Source organism: Taurulus bubalis (genome assembly GCF_910589615.1).
Source record: "Taurulus bubalis genome assembly, chromosome: 17".
Classification (NCBI taxonomy): domain Eukaryota; kingdom Metazoa; phylum Chordata; class Actinopteri; order Perciformes; family Cottidae; genus Taurulus; species Taurulus bubalis.
This window is the reverse complement of record NC_136605.1, coordinates 6111124-6130264: the sequence shown is the minus strand read 5'-3', so window position 1 is coordinate 6130264 and position 19141 is coordinate 6111124. Positions and strand designations below refer to the sequence as shown.

Below are 19141 nucleotides of genomic sequence, written 5' to 3'. Positions count from 1 at the left end.
GTCTCGCCCCACGTCATCAGAGCAGTGAGACCTGGACCTTCTCCCCTTACTTTGCTAACCGAAAGACTGATCACCGATCGATCAGAGCTGACGGACTAATTGAAAATGTTGAAAGAATGGAAGGAACGGTGAAGACCTAATTTTCCTTTGTGTTTTTCATGCGTGTCCTACTGGAGGCCGCTCCACTGTTTCCATTTAGGATTTACGTTCCAGGCTCGCTGTTTCCAGACAGCTGGAGGTAGCACTGACACGTTTAGTCAAGTCAAGTATTAATTCAATACAAAATATCATTTGACTTTTAATTATAGTATCTGACTGTGTTAGAATTGGAGCAGAATGTGATCCATCTCATGCCAGTTTCTCGCTCTCATCCCACCGGCCTGGCACTCATCTCCAAAGCTATTTATGTTTTAGTTAAGAATTTCAACTGTTTCGCTACTTATAGCTTATAGCTTTCTATTTTCCGTGCACTCTCAACTGAGTTAGGTTGATGGACAGATGATTGCAAATGTGATAAAGATCAGCATAATATTTATATATTTTTTCAATCAAATAAACATTTATATTCCTCTGTTGAGGCTAATTGGGTTTAGCTGTTGGTTGAGCTATGTAACCCGTCTAGAGTAGACTGTGTATAAGAAGTGGACAAAGTCACAGTGACGTCACACATTAGTTTGTGGACTGCGATTTTGGCATTTTTGGCCGTTGCCATTTAGTTTTTTGTGACATCAGAGGGTGGATCTAAATACAACCAAAAGCTGAATAAGACATTTTTCGGAAAACCGAAATGACGCAATCATCTTTCATGAGGTGAAAACGCACTATGATGCACTATTCGTACAACTTCTATGTTGTAAGAAGAAAACACGTGCGACTCCCAGTCCGGACAACGTCGTGGTAGCATCCTGTCAATCACAAGGTAGCCCCGCCCTGAAGCATACCCTGTTTTATAGTATATTTAACCCTAAATGTGACCATCATTGACTTAATTAACATCATGCTGTATTGAAGAAGACTTGAAACTAGAGATTGAGACCATAAGCTCATGTTTACAATGTTTACTGACGGAATAAATCAAGAGAGAAGTAGAGTCCTTTTCTTATAGACCTCTATACAACCAGAGTCGCCGCCCCCTGCTGGCCATTAGCAATAGTGTAAGTTAAAGGCAGTTCCGCATCGGCTTTACTTATCAGATCCGGTGGTACATCCCTAGTTGGGAATCACTTATTTATGTGACGGGAAGGTTATTTACCGTTGAGCTGGGAGTGTTGGTTCCATATCCAGAGGAAGGCAAAGATGCTAAAGACCATCGTCGTCCGTCTCTGCAGAGAACACAGATGTGACTTTGGTTAAAAAAACTGGTGAATACCTGTGAATTAATACAACTGACTGTAGACATAATCCTAACCAATTTTCTTCTGTCATCTCAATTTCAGCTGCACAAAAAAATAAAAATGTTATTCTTATCCCAGGGGCCTTTCTCAGTGAGAAGACCCATTCATTTTTGTTTCCGTATGCCTCGGTTGCACAGTGACGGATTTGATAAATGAGGACGGAGGATTTACACTCCCAACACTGTCTGACTGAGGGGAGTAAGTAGCGGTCTAATTGGGCTCTTCACATACATCTCTGCCTGTACAACGCGGCATTTTAGACCCTCGCACTACTGCAGTCCCTTCGGCTTTTCTTAAAGATGCTGCGATGGATTTTTGGGAAAAAGCCACAAGAGCGTTAGCGAGGTCGCCCCACATGAGACCTGGCTTGTGACAGTTCCACCAAAGGTGTCGGATGGGGTTGAGGTCAGGGCTCTGTGGAGGCCAGTCAACTTCTTCCACACTAAACTGGGGAGGTCGTAGCCCTTCAAGCCCTCACCCTAACCCTATTTATTGTTTGAGTTGTGTTTAGAGGTTGTACATGGGGATTATATATTATTGTAGCCCTGATGTTTATGTTTAATGTGATACCTAGCATGTTTTTGGTTGGATTTATACCATGTTTTTTTTTTGATTTGTACCCTGTGACCTGATATTTAAGGGTCCCCATTTTTTGTAAATACTAAATCGTCGAAACACATTCATACAAACAGACCCGTGGCCGCCCGTCCACACGCACCAACACGGTGTCACCCAGGTGACAGTAAAAAAACAACTCAAAACATTAATGTGTGTGGAATCAAGACATGCAGCGACCTTCTGGAGGAGGCGAACGAGAAGTGTGCCGGGTTGCTGGGAGAGAAGTTTCGCGGGCTGTCCAGGGGGCTGCTTCCTGCTGGGGGAGGAGGGGGGAGGAGGGAGGGGGACAAGACAAGCACACAGGATGAGACGCTCATGTGGTGAAAGGAGAGATGGTACAAAGAGTCAAATGACCAGAGGAGAACAAAGCCCACTTTAAAGCACCGCACCACGCTGATGTTCCTCTGATCTCTGATGCTGTGGTTCAATGACTACGTTAGTGTGGCTAACATTGGGGTCGGCCTAAAGGGTGTGAAATTGACTTGGATTTTTTTCTAAATCAAAAAAGCCTATCTTTGATTTAGTTTTTAGCTTGATGAATATTTTAGGGCTTTTTCATAGATTAATACATGAAGCCGGCTAATTTTTGGGAGCAGCCAGATTAAGGACGAGGCATGATCTACACAAGCCTTTCGTCTATCGGATTTAGGGATCAGGGCGAGCGCGGCGCCCGCCGTGGGAGTCGGGTGCCGGTCGTTTCTGAAGCCGGATGAAGAGTCCAGTCCAGTCAAAGTGACTTCTTATGGATGAACAAAGATGTAGATCTATCAGCATATTTGTTATTTTAGCCAACAGTACTTAATTAAAGGAATAGTTTAACATCTTGGGACGTCACTCTCTTGCCGACAGTCGGATGAGAAGTTTGACTCCGCTCTCATGTCTGTATGCTAAACGTGAAACTACAGCCAGCAGCCGTTTAGCTTAGCTTAGCTTAGCACAAAGACTGTAAACCGGGTGGAAAGGTTAGCGTACAGAAACTGAATGACAAAATACCAAATAAATAAAAGAAGATATACACTTTAACGTGAGCTTTAGAGGTGATGGTAGGCAGATTTTGTATCCATCTTCCCATCTGACTATATATATTTCTTTACAAAATGTCTTTACAGAATGGGATTATAATTATTGAACCAATTTCAGCTAAACGAACCAATAAAGTGAACTGTTGAGGCAGAAACAAATCTATTAAATTGCCAAAAAATATATCCAAAAAGTTATATCCTTAAACTGTTTTTTATTCAGGGGGGAAAAACTGTCTTTCTCTAAATAAACACTTTGGAATCTAAGTGATTTAAAAACAAAAAGTTTGGCCCGTCTCTCATCAATAGACAAGGTCAAGTCAAGGTCACGGCTCCTCTACGTACCGAGGTGCCCTGGGAGGGGAAGAGGGGAGTGTGGGCGAGGCAGCGTGGGAGAGGTGGTGGTCAGGATCAGACTCTTCCTGTTGCTTGTACGGCAACTGTGGAGAGAAAAGAGAGAGAGAGAGAGAGAGAGAGAGAGAGAGAGAGATGCATGTAAACGGGAGGACACTGCAGTCGCACCGCGGCCGTGCTGTGTTTGCGTGCTGTATCATGTGCGTGTCGGCGTGTCGCACAGCGGCCGATAAGGAGGATTCAATTTCCTCAGTCGTCCATCCCTGCCTGCCTCCGCTCGGCCCAGATAAGACCAGGGGGGGAGAGAGCGAGAGAGATGAGAGGGAGGCCAAGTTAAGACACATTAGTGGCGACGAGCGAGGGAGAGAAGACAGGATGGATGAGAAAATGGTCGAAATGAAACTCAGTTAATTATGTTTTGGGCACTTAATAACCGAGTCACCTCGGATCGGCCTCACACATTCATACTGGACACGCGACCAGTGTATCCATCATGCAGGAAAGTGAGGGAGCCTTGTCGTATTCTTGATCCTCTTTTATTTCCTCAGAACGCAGCGGTGCAATTTAATGCGAAGGCTTTTAAAGTGTGTGTGCGGCAAAATGCGCTTTGGTTTCCAAGGTAGTTAGGGGGGGGGGGGGACAAACAAATCTCTCTCTCTCTCTGGGTCGAGGATGCACTGTTTTATACAAATATCTTTTCTGCTTCCCATCGGGACGTGAATAATTTAATTAAGACACAGAGACAAGACACAGAGAACTCGCTATATCACTTTTATGACAGTATAAACCAGTGCAGAATAAATTGCTCAGTGACTCATGATTACCGCGTGTGCAGTGAGAAGTCCACATGAAAACAATGTTGGTCTGAAGAACGACGACAACAACAACAACAAAAAGAAAGCTCTCGACACAAATCTGAAAAGCTCTCTTGGCCACTTTGCGTGTACTTTTTACGCTCACTTTGCTGCCGAGTGGTGCCGGATCGCAAAGTCATATTCACCCGTGTGCAAACGGATTAAAAAAAAAGAAAAGAAAAAGCTGACAATGAATTAGCTGTCTATTCAATAGCAGCTGATGGCTGTTGGGGTATAACCAGCGACGCCCGCCTTTTATTTCGGTGGCTCCCATCTGCTCATACCACACTGATCAAATCCCAATAAATTCACAAGACAGAGCCAGCGCCATCGGTTTTCATTATTCCAACCGCACACAGGATGACCCGCTCAATCCAATCTTTAACTGGCCTTATTGTTATTGATCACATACGCCAATAGATTGGCTTTAACGTGCAGGTCCGATAAACCGCTGTCGGGCCGTTTCACGCGTTTTCCAAACTGGATCGATGGAATCCCGACGCCGTTTTTTAACCTTAAGCCTTTTTTCCTGTCTGGAGCTGCACTAATCTCCACCAGCTGATCCCAGCGACGTCCCGCCGCCCCATGAGCACGTGGCGAGGAGGTTTCTTTTTTCGACACCGCCTCGCTGGCTTTCATTCCTTCCAGAAGGACGGAGAGAGAGAGAGAGGAGCTCGAGTCGAACCGAGTGGCGGCACTATTCTTGGTTAATGGATTCTCAGCGCCGCGGGAAATCAATGGGGGCTGGCTGTAAACACACACACACACACACACACACACACACACACACACACACACACACACACACACACACACACACACACACACACAGCGCTGGCCTTGACTCCCCCCCGTAACGCGAGGTATGAACATGTAGCCGCTAAACTGCCGCGTATTCAGAGCGACGCCCGGGGCCTATTTCTCACCCGATGGCCGATCAGGAGAGGGGAGGGGCTGGAGGGAGGAAGGGCTGGAGGTGTGGAGGGAGGGATGGAGGTGTGGAGGTCAAAAAGAGGAGGTGAGCCAAAGAGATGGGAGTGTTAGCGGGGCGACCGGGGCATGAAAGCGAGACGAGGGAAAGGAATCAGTGCAAAAAACAAAGATTGGAGATGCAGGTTGAAAGTCGCTCTCAGCGGTGCTCATCACCCACACAGGCGCAAGGTAAACATGACCCAGTTTTTTACACACACACACACACACACACGCTGCACAAACACCATCGAGGGCGTACACAGCAGCACATGGGGGAATATTGTTGTAGATGACACAGGGGAAGGGGAGGTGTGGCCCTGACAGAGACATGCAGACAATCAGGAGCCTTCATCTTCCTCTCGGCACGTTCACCCCCCCCCTCACCATTACTTCAATATTGATCAAACCGAGTCGGCCACTCGTATGAAATGTAGCAGCAAAGTCAAACAAAGCGTAGATCTGAAGCAGCAGAGGAGGAGGAGGGAGACGGATAAGTGAGCACTTCAAAGAGAAGAAAAGAGCGAGGCGGAGAGGAAGAGGGAGGAAAGAGCCGCTTGATGCTTGTTGAGGAGGCCGGGTGTGTTTACCTCCGCAGCACGTGAGGGTGAACAAATGGGAGCGATGGAAATAATGGCGAGCATTAATCACGGGTGTGTTGGCAGAGAAGACGAAAAGGGACGCAGAAATACAAACGAGCGTCACGCTCGAGACGTCTCTAAGGAGAAGTTCGAGAAGGCCGGAGCACTTTATTCCCAAAGGGGAGGACACAAACCTCTAGTAGTCTGCAGACCCCTGGAGAGGAGGGGGGAGTGGACGACACACACACACACACACACACACACACACACACACACACACACACACACACACACACACACACACAGTGTTCGTATTGGTGACACTATGGGGTCAAACAGATCACCTGACATCCAGTGAAGAAACTAGTGGGAGGACGGCAGAGTGACATTCAATAGTCCAAATAGCCAAATTTCCCTAAAATGACTATCAGGAAAATTATGGAAAAAAATATTTTAGGGATGTTAATAATTAACCATTTAACTATAACCCATAATAAGTATTTTGACAAATCAAAATGAAAAAAGTTGAAAAGGAGAATAGCGCTGGTCTTCCTTAAAGGTCAGCCCACCGTAAGTGATTTTATATACACTATAGATTTTGTATGTATATAAAATATATTTATATAATATATATATATATATAAAAATATATATGTATATATATATATATATATATATATATATATAGCGCTCAAAACTAACTTTAAAAAGACATCAGCTCTTGGCTCTCTCAGTTTATTAATAAAAATGTGACATAAAAGTCTCCCCTTCCCCAATTGGTTGCCAATTCTGCCGAGCCCCGATATAGATATGTGAGCGAAGTGAAGCTTTAGTGGGAGCGATGCGGTAACATGAACTGTACATAATATGCCACATGTCTCTCATACAGGCCGTATGTATTGATTCCTATTAGCCCTGTCCGAGCCTCTTTAAGTGAGTGAGTCCAACACTGTTGTCCAGCAGGTCAGTGAGGACAGAAGAGGTGGTCATGCTGTCCTCCCTCCGCTCCATCACGTCGCCACTCGACTGCACCGAGCGTTGTGTTAAATGTCAAAACCATCGCCCGGCCTGAAAACACAATATAACCAGGAGGAAAAGTCCAACATTTCGCCTCGTTCCCACCCATGTTCCTCAGCTCTTTAAGGGTCCCAAACATCCCCGAAAGCACTTCAGTCTTTTCTTTCTGTCTCCGTCGGGGGGATTACACAGCAGCTGACAGCAGAGATATCTGTCAAGCGCTGGTAAAGTTAGTGCTGCCGAGACGCCCGTGTCCTCAGAAGTGTTTTCCTGTAAGAGCGGCCCAGAGAGGGAGACGGCGGAGGAGAAGGAGGATCAAACAGAATAAGAGTCTCATCTCTCTAAGAGGAAAGGAAAAGACCCTTCACTGTAGCACACATACTGCCCTAAGCTGCTGTGTATGGAACCCGGGGAAACGCTGCAGCTCTGAGAAGGACAGACTCCGCGGTGGACTCAGGTGGACTCAGGTGGACTCAGGTGTCCTGGCCTCCCGCTGACCCCCTTTTGGTTTTCGCCCATAATTGGTTAAGTGAAGAGTAATGACTTATTTAGTTACAGTGGAAGAGCGTCGAGACGATGCGCTGTATGCGTGCGAGAGCGGCAGTGCACAGTGCACCTGAGCCACAGCACCCGAGGGACGCACACACACACACACACACACACACACACACACACACACACACACACACACACACACACACACACACACACACACACACACACAACAGAAATCCTGTAAAAGGAGTGTTACAGTAAATATGCTCGATCAAGTTTAAAGCAACAACCAAAAAAAAAGGTCAGATGCCTTGATGATCCACGCAATAGACATGTTGCACTAAATAAACAACAACATTATTATGTATGACAGGAAAATATATCTGATCAGACTAACAAACTAATTTAGCTTCTTAGCTTATACTTACATACAGACCAGTGTTACTGGCTACTTTTCAGAATTTTGTCATGGGCTGGGTCGACCTATTTTGAGTGCATGCTACATGATTATTAATCTATTGATAACATGCAAAAATATATTCGTAAGCACACACACAGCGTGACTAACGCTGAACAAAAATTGCCAACAGTGAACACACAGCCTAATAATAATAATAATAATAATAATAATAATGTGTTTCCTGTGAGTATAAGATTCAAGTGAAGTGAAAAAACATTGTGTTTCAGTCAAAATTAGGTATTGCATTAACGACAGTATGAAGAAACAAAACAGTGCTTGCATATCAGAAGAGGAGGGAGTGAAAAGGGAGGAGAAAGCAAAAAGACACGTTCACTATGTTATATGTTATATGGAGCTATATTGAATTTGTACGATAATATACTGTATCTAATGACACAGGGCTATTTTAGGACCTATAGGCAAAATAAATGTTGAGGTAAACCTGCTTTTAGTGCTGGTACACAAAGGATTCATGGTTTAAAATATCAATTACATCATGTAGAAATAATACACAGTGTACTTTTGCTTAACAGGATTGTTTTTACGGTAGCTGTTACCCATGTTGTTCCCCTTCGCATAGGGAAGTTAGAGTGGTCACTATTAAGCTAGTTAGCTGGACAGGCTAACATCTGTAGCCTAGCGCAGACGAACACACTGTTTTAGGACTTCCTTACACCTTTTGTTCTTGTGTTTCTGTTTTTTGGGACGGCCCAAAAATAAAAGGAGACACCGCCCACTAAACTCTTTGAATAATGAACATCTCACTACATGCATGTAGCGCATGCTGCACCGCCTTCAGCGACGTGGAGAAATGCTAACAGCTTGACAGAACTGCCGCGCGTAGATAAGGTCGCAGAATGTTCCGATTCGATCAACGGTTGTCCTCGGAATAAAAACCCAGGAAGAAAATAAAACCAGAAAGATATAGCAAAAGAGAGAAACCGAACAAAGAAAGAAAGAGAGAGCACGAGCGAGAGAGAGCGAGGCCGTCAAAGCTAGAGTGCGTTTCTTCATGCTCACGTAACCTTGGTGAGCTGGTCCCTAATGGAAGAGCAGACACAGATATCACCCCAGGGCCCTGCGCTCCATCTCAGCCTCTCCTCTTTTCACCTCTCGCACACGCTCCCCCTTTCCTCCACCTCCGTCACTTTCATTATCTTAATCGCTCGTTTTCTTCTCTCTTTTTACCCGGCAGCGACTAGAGGGGGAGTCTTGAACTTCGCATATAACGCAGCAGTCATTTTGGGCATTTAGTGAGGACTAAAGATTCCTCTTGGGGTTTGGTTTGAGTGAGGCGGGCATCAAATAGGAGGAGGCGTGCTGCGTTGTTTCCATCTCCCCTGCCTGGGTGTCTGGGCTCAGGTGGGTCGTAGTGAGAGTCCCTGGTGTAACAGAAGACGGCTTAATCCCTGATCAGCGGGGGGATGAAGTCACACTGAGAGACTCAGCGTGACTTCCATTACCGCCGCCGTCGAAGATGAAGACCCGCCCTACTGCTCTCGAATGTCAGCACAAATGTTCAAGCTGTTGATATCTGAAAGTATCAATAAAAACCACAGGGGTAAAAAATAGTGCTCAAATAATTTCTATAGTTTATGGATATTTGAGGTCTTGCGCAAGACACCTACAGGTCGGGTAAAAACGACATCATCCAACGACAACGTCTCTCGCCAGCAGCCAATCGGACTGCTGAAACTCGCTGCTCTGCCTGACTCACATTTGGCTGGTGCAGTCATTGATGGACCACGTCTGAAGGTGAATCAGTCCACGGGCAGGTCTGCTGGAAATGTCACAATGATGACTCATCACCTTTTCAATAACGTGACGTTGCATCAACGAACCCGTAAGAAAGGCCATGTAGTGGCGAATGAATCTCAATCTCAAGGTTCTGGGGAAGGCTATTTTTTTTAACTGGAGATTTTCACCGATCATTGTCATCACCTGGGTGGTAAAAACGAATGCATGAATAATAGTTTTGGGGAATCTGACTGAGTAGCAGGATCGAATGCAGGAGATCAGGGTCGTCCCTCCGCAACACGAAACACCACAGTACCTGAAATGAAGTGGAATCTCTTTCAAACACATCTTCTAAATTATATATCAAGACTAAGAGTCTACAACCATGCAGGTATATTGTTTACCTTGTTCGCTGTCTAGCACCAACACACAAAGTGCAGTGCAGAAGCTGAAAAGTTGTTGAGATATTTCAGTCCGGACCAAAAGAGCTGGAGACATTAACACACCTTACGACAGATCAGGCCGGTTCAAGTACTTTAACCTTAAATTAATTTACAATAGTCGATGGAAGGAATCAGTTCCTTTATGTGTGCTACACTGACTAAGAAGGTCAGAGCTGTTCCTCTGCACTCATCTTTTTGCCATGCCCTTTATTAGAGGGGCGGCTGTAGCTCATGGGGATGAGTGGTTGTTCTGCAACCATAGGGTCACCGGCTCGATCCCCAGCCTCCCCATAGTTCACATGTCGAAGTGTCCCTGAGCAAGATACCCAACCCCAAATTGCTCCACGGGCGCCGCTCAGGCCCACTGCTCCTTAATACTAAGGATGGGTCAAATGCAGAGAATACATTTCATGTATGTACTATAACAATAATTGAATCTAATTTGTTGCTGTTTGTAACGTAGCTTGATTGCAAAAAGGAACGAGGAAGTTCTGTGTCTGTTTTTTTGAAACTTGAAACACGCTCCGAGTAGCAGAGATTGCGCGTGGCGCTTCCTCGCCTCCATCGTCCACGCCGCTGTCGGCTCGAATGGCGACGCTGGGCGCAGGCAGAGTGGCAGATTTCACGCTGCGAACTCAGCATTCTCAATCAGTGTCGAACGTGCTGAGGGATTTATACGATTCAATCGACTGCGTTTACCATCAGTGCTGATTGGAAATCCGCATAAAAGACGGCGAATGTCGGCCTTCAAATAGCATGTCGCGTATCACGCAGCTTCAACCGATTCTGCAGTTTACTCATCGCATCCTTTGCTGGAACTTAATACTTGAAGCAGTTACCGTAACAGCCTTCTAAGTATTACACAGAAAAATCACTCGGACTCTTCACATTCCGCACACTCAGCAGAACAGAGCCGACATCTGAAACCACGTTCGGCACACAGCGGCACCGTCAATACGAGCCGCTTTGTAATGTACACGGCACTGACACTGTAGACTAACAGAGAGAGAGGACTGAGGGAAAGAGAGGGAGGGGGGGGATGCATGAACAGGAAGCGCTACCACACCTCACACCTCGGAGGAGCCACAGCATCACTACTCTTGTACCTTTTAGTGCGTCGAAACATGCTGCCGGGTATCGAGGAGGAACTCCGAGGAAAGCGGCAAAGCAAGTCGAGCGATGAGGGAGAGCGGTCAGAAAGCAGCGGGTCTCTGGGAGGATTTCATCGCGTTGCAAAGCACACTGCAGCTCCCGCAAGCTTTAGAGGTGCGCCGATGTCTGGGCAAGTGTGGGCAAGAGGAGAGGAGAGGGGGAGGAGAGGGAGGGAGAGAGAGAGAGAGAGGAAGGGAGGGATGGAGGGTGATAGGGTGTGTCTGTCCTTTAGAGAGGAACAACAAAAGGCGGTCGTTTTGGTACAGAGTGTAATTTTGTGACTTGTTCGCGGCGGTTTTCTTTGCTCTCGATGTCTGTGCGCTGAAAGGCGACCTGGCGTGGAGTTAAAAGCTTTCCAACCGCAGCCTGCGGACACGGAGAGAGAATGCGGCAAGAGGGAGAGAGCGAAGACGTGACTTAGGGACAAGGTCATGAGGACTGTTGCATAACTGCAACACAGATGTCGAATGGAGTCAAAAAAAAGCCTAACTGATGACGATGTAGGCTATGTGCACGCACACGCACACACACACACACACACACACGCACACGCACACGCACACACACACTGGACTCATCTATAATGGATGGCGGGCTCATAGCGTCCTGCGGAGGGAGATAGAGACGGCCGAGTCCAAACGGAAGCTGTCTCAAGGGAGAGAGAGAGAGAGAGAGAGAGAGAGAGAGAGAGAGAGAGAGAGAGAGAGAGAGAGAGAGAGAGAGAGAGAGAGAGAGAGAGAGAGAGAGATGATTGGAGAAATGGAAAGTATTGTTGGAGAGTGAAATACGAAAGTGAGATGAGGAGGAGGGGCGCAACGAAGAGCTGCTTCATTTCGTGTGTGATTACCCATGATGACTTGGGGGGAGAATTAATGGGGTGACAGAGGTAGTGGGCTGTGACCACACTCACACTCTCTCACACACACACACACACAGTGGAGCAAACACATTATAATAAAAGCAACCTTAAGAGAAGCGTTAACATGCTATTGGTTTTATTAATACCCTCTTCATAATAATCTATACGCCATACACGATGACACAACACTTATTCACTTTCTTGCCGAGCTTTAGATGAATGATAACACTCTCATGACTGTACACTCAATATGAAGCTGCTAGCTGCTGTTAGCTTAGCATAACGACTGGAAACAGGGGGAAACAGCAAGCTGTGTCCAAAGAAAATTCACTAATAAACACATTATAAATATCAATACAACTTGCATTCATTGGTTTCCTTATTGATTACATTGATCGCCTTTCTAAAAGTTGTCATGAGAAACTTGTCCTGTTTCCGGCCAAAATTCACTCTATTTTAGATTTTATTTTTGGTCTCCACCGACGCAAGAGGGAAATATGTGGGTCCGATGTGTTCCTCAGCATGTGGTAACTTGGTCTGGCTGCAGTGTGTGTACAGTAGTTTCTTAGAGTTCTTGTTCTCTGAGTAGCTGCCCTGTGGCGACTGGAGACCAGAGGTAGCTGTGATGAGAGCCGTAAGACTCAACAACAACAATGACGTACGTGGTGGGCAGAAAAAGCAAAACGATGAGCCGAATGACGCTTTAGGATGCTGAAGGGATGCAGAGTCACGTCATTTGATTACAGAAGCTTCAAGTAAAACTACCAAAAGTATTGACAGAAGATTGTGAAGTATCAAAAGCATTCATTTTGCAGCCCCAGTGTTACAGTACCATATACTGGATTATTGGATTATCATGCCTGATTTGAAAAGGTAGCGGATGAAGGTGAAGCTACTATTAACTATGTATACTGTTCTTAATCTATAAAAATAGATAAATAATGTGTTTTTATATGTACAATATTTCCCTCTAAAGTGAAAGCTCTGTCGTAGCCTTTTTCTTTTGCGGAGGGTGATTTAACTACGCTGTGTTTGACTTACTGTGAGATCAACTGTCTAACTGCATTGTGCTCTTTGCTTTGTTGTTGTTGTTTTTTTTACTGTTTTCCAGCCATGTCTGGTTCTGTACTTTATTTTCTACACTTCCGTTGCCCGTGTGTTGACTAAAGCCGATTGCCAATACACTGATAAACGAACAACCAGTGTGTAAGAGGGAGATAGAAAGGGAAGCCAGAGAGGGATTTAGAAAACAGGGTTATGTGGAGCAGAGCCAAAAGGCAGAGGGGTGGAAACGAGAGCGGAATAGAAACAGATTAATAACCAGAGCAATAAGAAGAAAAGCGGAGAGATAAAGACGAGTAACGGAGCGACTGGGAAAGGCAGAATGGCTTTCAGCGCCGTGGACGGCCTCCAGAGCCCCCGGCTGGCTTTAATCAGACTCCGACAGACTCCCAGCATCCCTCCAGCCGACCCCCTTCTCATTCACACAAGCACAACGCACTCCACACCACAAGCACCGCTGAAGCATCCTCAGAGCGGTTCAAAGCACAACATGTAAATCATGCTCAGCAGCTTCCCTTGGTGTGATTGCCGCTCTCTCTCTCTCTCTCTCTCTCTCTCTCTCTCTCTCTCTCTCTCTCTCTCAGGGGGAGGGGTGAACGAGGGTAACACTCACCTGCTGTTCTTACGAGGCAGGGGCAAATCCTTCTGGAAGAAAGACAAAGAAGAAGAAAAAAGAGAGAGATCAGGTACAGAAAAATAAAAATCATATTTACACTTACACTTACAATAAAGTCAAACATGCCGTTTGGACCACGTGTAAACAGACTTTTAAGAGCGTTTGATAACTGTGGCTCTCTGGCAGATATTGCTATAAAAACTGTATAATTCACTTCTTCATTTACTCATAACCAGGAACATATAGACTGATATTAACAAATCTGAACACACAACTCACATTATACTCTTTTATTATAACATCAACATTATTCAAATAGCCCTAGTGGTTGCAGAGATATACATTTTTTAGTTTGGGTATGCACTTTACGAGCAGAGGCCTAAAAATAGGTGGGTTTTCAAAAGGTTCATTTGGATGTTTTTACTTGAAACGGGATGTTGGGATTTGACAAAAAAACGAAAGAAGCCTTTTTTTCCTTCTTCCATAAATTAGATTACATTCATGCATGGAGTGCAGTTAGTGACAGCGTGGGCTCCAAGTAGCTCTAAATATCTGGACCGAGCAGCGGTGGGGGGCGGGGCTTAGTGGAGGGTCTGAACCCGGGGCTTTTGGAGACCTGGGGCGAAGAAGTTTCCCAGCTGGTAATCCCGACTAACGAGGAAATAAACGAGACTAGAACTTACTTTAAATGCAAACTGGTATGTAAACGATGTACGATATGTTTTTAAACCAGCCCGGCTGTTTATTTCTACCATGTTCTACCATTTGAGAACATGTTCTCTCTCTCTCCCCCCCGTCCCACTTCCAACCCCCCGTCCCGGGTCCAGATGGACGGAGAACATTGAGCAGCGGCAGCCGACACTCACTTCACCGAAATGAAAACAGAGTTTGAGCGGAGCCAGATCTCATGCCGGCACAGCCTGGCTCCTTACAAAACCCTACATGCTGAGATGGAGGGAGGGAGGTTGTAAACAAGGGTGGAGCAGAGAGAGAGAGAGAAAGAGAGAGAGAGAGATGAATCATGCCCACAGCCTTCCCCTTGAGCCTAAGTATTCTTGCCTCCAGCTCCTTGAGTGTCTGTATGTGTGTGTGTGTGTGTGTGTGTGTGTGTGTGTGTGTGTGTGTGTGTGTGTGTGTGTGTGCATGTGTGTCCTAGAAACAGTAAATGCTGTTTTGAGTAGACAGCAGCAGATGCAATTAATGCATTAGCCGCCTCTCACCTTCTCCTGTCACACGCAGGGAAACGTCGTTAAGTTGCCGTTAGCGTCGCATCGACCACCTTCTAACCACAGTCAATGCAATTATAAGGTTAACCTTCAGATAAAGATGTGTGTGTGAGAGCTAGCATGTGCGTGTGTGTGTGTGAGTTAGCATGTGTGTGAGTGAGCATGTGTGTGAGTGAGCATGTATGTGTGTGAGCGTGAGTGAGCATGTATGTGTGTGTGTGAGTTAGCATGTATGTGTGTGTGTGTGTGAGTTAGCATGTGTGTGAGTGAGCATGTATGAGTGTGAGCGTGAGTGAGCATGTATGTGTGTGAGTGTAAGTTAGCATGTAAGTGTGTGAGTGTGAGTTAGCATGTATGAGTGTGAGTTAGCATGTATGTGTGTGAGTTAGCATGTATGTGTGTGAGTGAGTTAGCATGTGTGTGTGTGAGTGAGCATGTATGTGTGTGAGTGAGTTAGCATGTGTGTGTGTGAGTGAGCATGTGTGTGAGTTAGCATGTATGTGTGTGAGTTAGCACGTATGTGTGTGAGTGAGCATGTATGTGTGTGTCAGTTAGCATGTATGTGTGTGTGTGAGTTAGCATGTACGTGTGTGAGTGGACCTGCTGCTAGTCTCCACTGAAGCACACAATATGTATTAAAGTGTGGCCGCCTGAAAGCTCTGTGTTACAAGGACAAACCTCCAACAAAGCAGTGTTTTTCATGTTGTCAGTCACCACACTCAGAAAGCTGAGTAGTGAGGCACCACAATACACTAAACGTAAGAAGAATAGAAAAACAGTCATCTTCATAAGCCGGTCACAAGCTACACTGCTATTCCACTGCTTGTCTCCGGGGTTTAGGTTGTTAACGGAGACAAATCCCTCCTTACAAGGACAACTGAATATTCAACCCATTGATCCCTCCTCACTTTGTCCTTCATTGATCAGGCTAATTGACCCTGAGCCGTCAGAGCAGAGGCCTCAGGAAGGGCTTCTGAGCTGCTGATGAGGAGGTTACCCCTTCAAACAAGCCCTCACCGAGTATCACGGAGCAGCTGCAGCCCGGCGGGAACACAAAAAAATAAATAATAAAAGTGTAAATGTTATTTAAAAACCTGCTCTCCACTTCCAAGATCAAACTCCTTTTAATTATTGAATAGCAATCCTTGGCTCCAAAAGTCTAACTCAAATATATTTAATCTAAAAGTATTGCAATCACTCAATTAACTTAATTTTTTTGAGCAATGGCAATGTCTCAACCACAATGAATTAGGCCGTCACCGCTACGCTTTATCTCTAGCGCCACCATGAGGTAGACATTTGTGGTTTTAAATGAAATGTCCTCACAGCTATTGGAAACGTTGCCACTATATTTAGTAGAATAACATTCATGTTCCACTCGGGATGATAACGATCAAAAGTGCTCCAACTGAAGAATACAAAGTGTCCTCAGTGGCATCTATGGGCCAACAGCATGTGTAAAGAGTATTTGCATTTAGTATGTCTTCAGGAAGTGTTGAAGTTAAGTGTTTTGCATAAATAGTCAATGAAGTACAAAAAGAAGATCTAAATGCATTAAAACAGCTAATCTCGGGCCTCAGAATGCGAGTGGAGCTAAATGGTTAGATTCAATTGAAAATGACAATTTGTGGTTATTGTCTATATCTAAATGTGCTCAAGAACAAATGTCAAATTAAAATGTTCACGTTTGAATGTCACCACACACCATCTGGTTAGAGGCAAGCGTGTTTAGCCGCCGTTAGCTAGCTAGCCAACATTCCCTCGGATGCAGTGAGATGGATCGTGGAGTCACGTGGGAGACAGGGAATAAATATGACCCTGAATGCATTAAATGTGGATTCATAATGTCGGGCAGGGTGAGGGGGAAGCAGAATATTTATGTTGGTCATTACAGCCGACAGTGCCGTTAAACATATTTACAGCCCAGTTTGTTTTTTCTCCTTTTTGTATCATGTTTTTTCTCATTTATGTGGGGAAGGTGGTCCGTGGAAAGGTTTTAAGAATTTAAAAGTGAACCTAAAGTTACAAAAGGTTGAGAACCCCCGCTGGAGCCGACTGCTATACATCTTATTTCCGCGTCCAGGCCTGTGAACATCTGCTCACTGTCTGGCTCTTGTCCCTCTGCGGGACTATTTAATGTCCAGTCATGTCTAGACAATAAAAAAAGGAGCCAGTCGGCACATCAAACAGCCGTCCACTGGTGCCTGAAATAATAAACAAGCACTATGAATATGATGCGTCCGTCTTCCTTTGGACTCAAGCCTATATCCCTGTGCTGCGGCAGGTCGCTTAATCAATCAATCCTCAGGTGACACGGCCTTCATTAACCCGGCAGAAATTCCATTAAAGTAGTCCTCTGTCACCCTCACTTTGTTATAACTCTCAGTAATCAGTGTCACACACTGCCTCCCTGAATGTACCCCGATAATCCCCAATTCCACTTTAATTTGCCAAAAGGTGAGGAAGGGATGGGCTCATTTCCCCGGTCCAATCTCGCCGCTGTCAGCGGAGACCACCGGCACACCGCTCCGCTTCCCGTCATGCATTAGTGACTCACAGTCTCGGTGTGAAGAATAAGCAGACAATATGTCATCAAGGAACTATCATCCTCGCTCCACATTCAGCTCCTGAAGCCCCAGAAATTCTCTGCGGCTCAATTAATTCCCCTGTGGTGTAATTAGCGTGTCAGAATCCAGTGCTTATTGCTCATTGCTCATTGCACGGTACGTAAAAAGATTGTCGCCGTCGCCTTTAGAGCTCTCCCCGATGTCCCATTGATGAAGTCTGGCGGTTGGTGAAGGGTGACTGACAACAGATGGGAGGCTCTGTCACACACATGACATGCCCACCGATCACAGATTAGAAAGCCAAACAACTCCGCGCTATATTTGCTCCCGTTTCTGACAGGAAGCTCTTTTTTTTAATGTCTTTTTATCCAGGTTTCGCTTCTTCCTCTCGGGGAGACCGCTTTAGGATTACTCCGTGTTTACAGACACAGATTGGCCTTTTTTTGTTTGTGGAGAACCTGCAGACGGCCTCTTTCTGTCAAAGCAGGTTCTCTTTGACAACAAATAACCTCTTTAATGGGTCGAGTGCAGCACTGTGTGTATTATTATTATGCGTGTGTGTGTGTGTGTGTGTGTGTTTGTGGTTGCCTCGTGTTGAGTCACTCCAGATTAATCATTTGTTAATACACTCAACCTTTAGGCCGGAATGTGCAGAAATGAGAAGGACGTTGAAATCTGTCATTTTCATAAAACTTATCTGCATTTTTTTATGAGATTTTGTTTACTTGGCCAGTAGACGGTAACTAGTTAGTTAAACCATTCAATTGCATTATGATTCTTCAGCCGTTCTGCAAGGTGAAGTCAGCTAACCAGTCAATCATCCCTCCATCCCTCCATCCAGGGGCTAAACGATGCAGCAAAACATAACAGAGGCTTAAAGTGAATGCCGTCTCCTGCTTAGTATTTTCCTGCAATATGACGAACCTAAAAAAAAGGCCCTTGGCTGTTGTGTCCTTCAAGCCATCTTTCTCGCACTAAAGGAACAAAAAGGGGGGAAAAGGCCCCGGTCACAATATGAAAGGCATTAGCTGAGCCGCATGCCTATAAAGCAAACTGCAGCCCTGTCGGGATGGGCCGGCCAGTCCAATCATTTTGTGGGTTGGGCTCGCTGCAGAAGAAAAATGGAGGGGCGGCGGCCCGGAGACCGACAATGGGGATCAATCAAGGACTGTCCCGCTGCCAAGAGACGGTGACAGGGCCAGCCATCATCTCCAGCGTCTGACAGAGTCTGACTCAGTGCTTTGGGTTTGACAGATGGAAGAAGGGAACGGGGCTGATGAGTGTCACGCATTAGTTGATGGCCTGCTGCTTATGTTTGTGCCACCATTTATCTTATTTTCTATTTGATTATGCGAACGTCAGGCCTGTGATAACAATGACTGATGAGGAAACGCCGAAGCCTAACTGACATAGAAATGTAATTGTTTTGCTGAAAATCTAAATGTTTTGTTTGTTTTGATTTGTGTACACAGTATATGATCGAAATGGTACTTAGAATCTTTATGATTTTTGGCAGCTAGGGGGTGTGAAACAAACTCTTCGTGGGACGAGATAGTGGGCCGACGTTGTGAGGAGTCGACTAAGGCCCATCTTGAATTTGACAATCTTTTATGGTACTCCGTTACTCCATGTTTTAATTAAAATACACGGGCAACGTGTAGTTTCATGGTCACAGAACTAGATTTCTGTGAGCTTCCGGTCATTCACCGTCACCACAT

At 45.4% G+C, this 19141-nt stretch overlaps 1 protein-coding gene across 1 annotated transcript in view; it reads right to left on the bottom strand.

The window, feature by feature from the left end:
• Positions 1 to 19141, bottom strand: part of LOC306749640 (microtubule-associated serine/threonine-protein kinase 1-like) — a gene marked incomplete at both ends in the record, with an annotated part of 36622 nt that overhangs the window by 15379 nt on the left and 2102 nt on the right. The window contains 4 exons of the mRNA XM_079232951.1: positions 1253 to 1322; positions 2190 to 2265; positions 3377 to 3471; positions 13628 to 13659. Coding sequence (XP_079089077.1) covers positions 1253 to 1322; positions 2190 to 2265; positions 3377 to 3471; positions 13628 to 13659 — 273 coding nt within the window. The remainder of the gene's footprint in view (positions 1 to 1252; positions 1323 to 2189; positions 2266 to 3376; positions 3472 to 13627; positions 13660 to 19141) is intronic.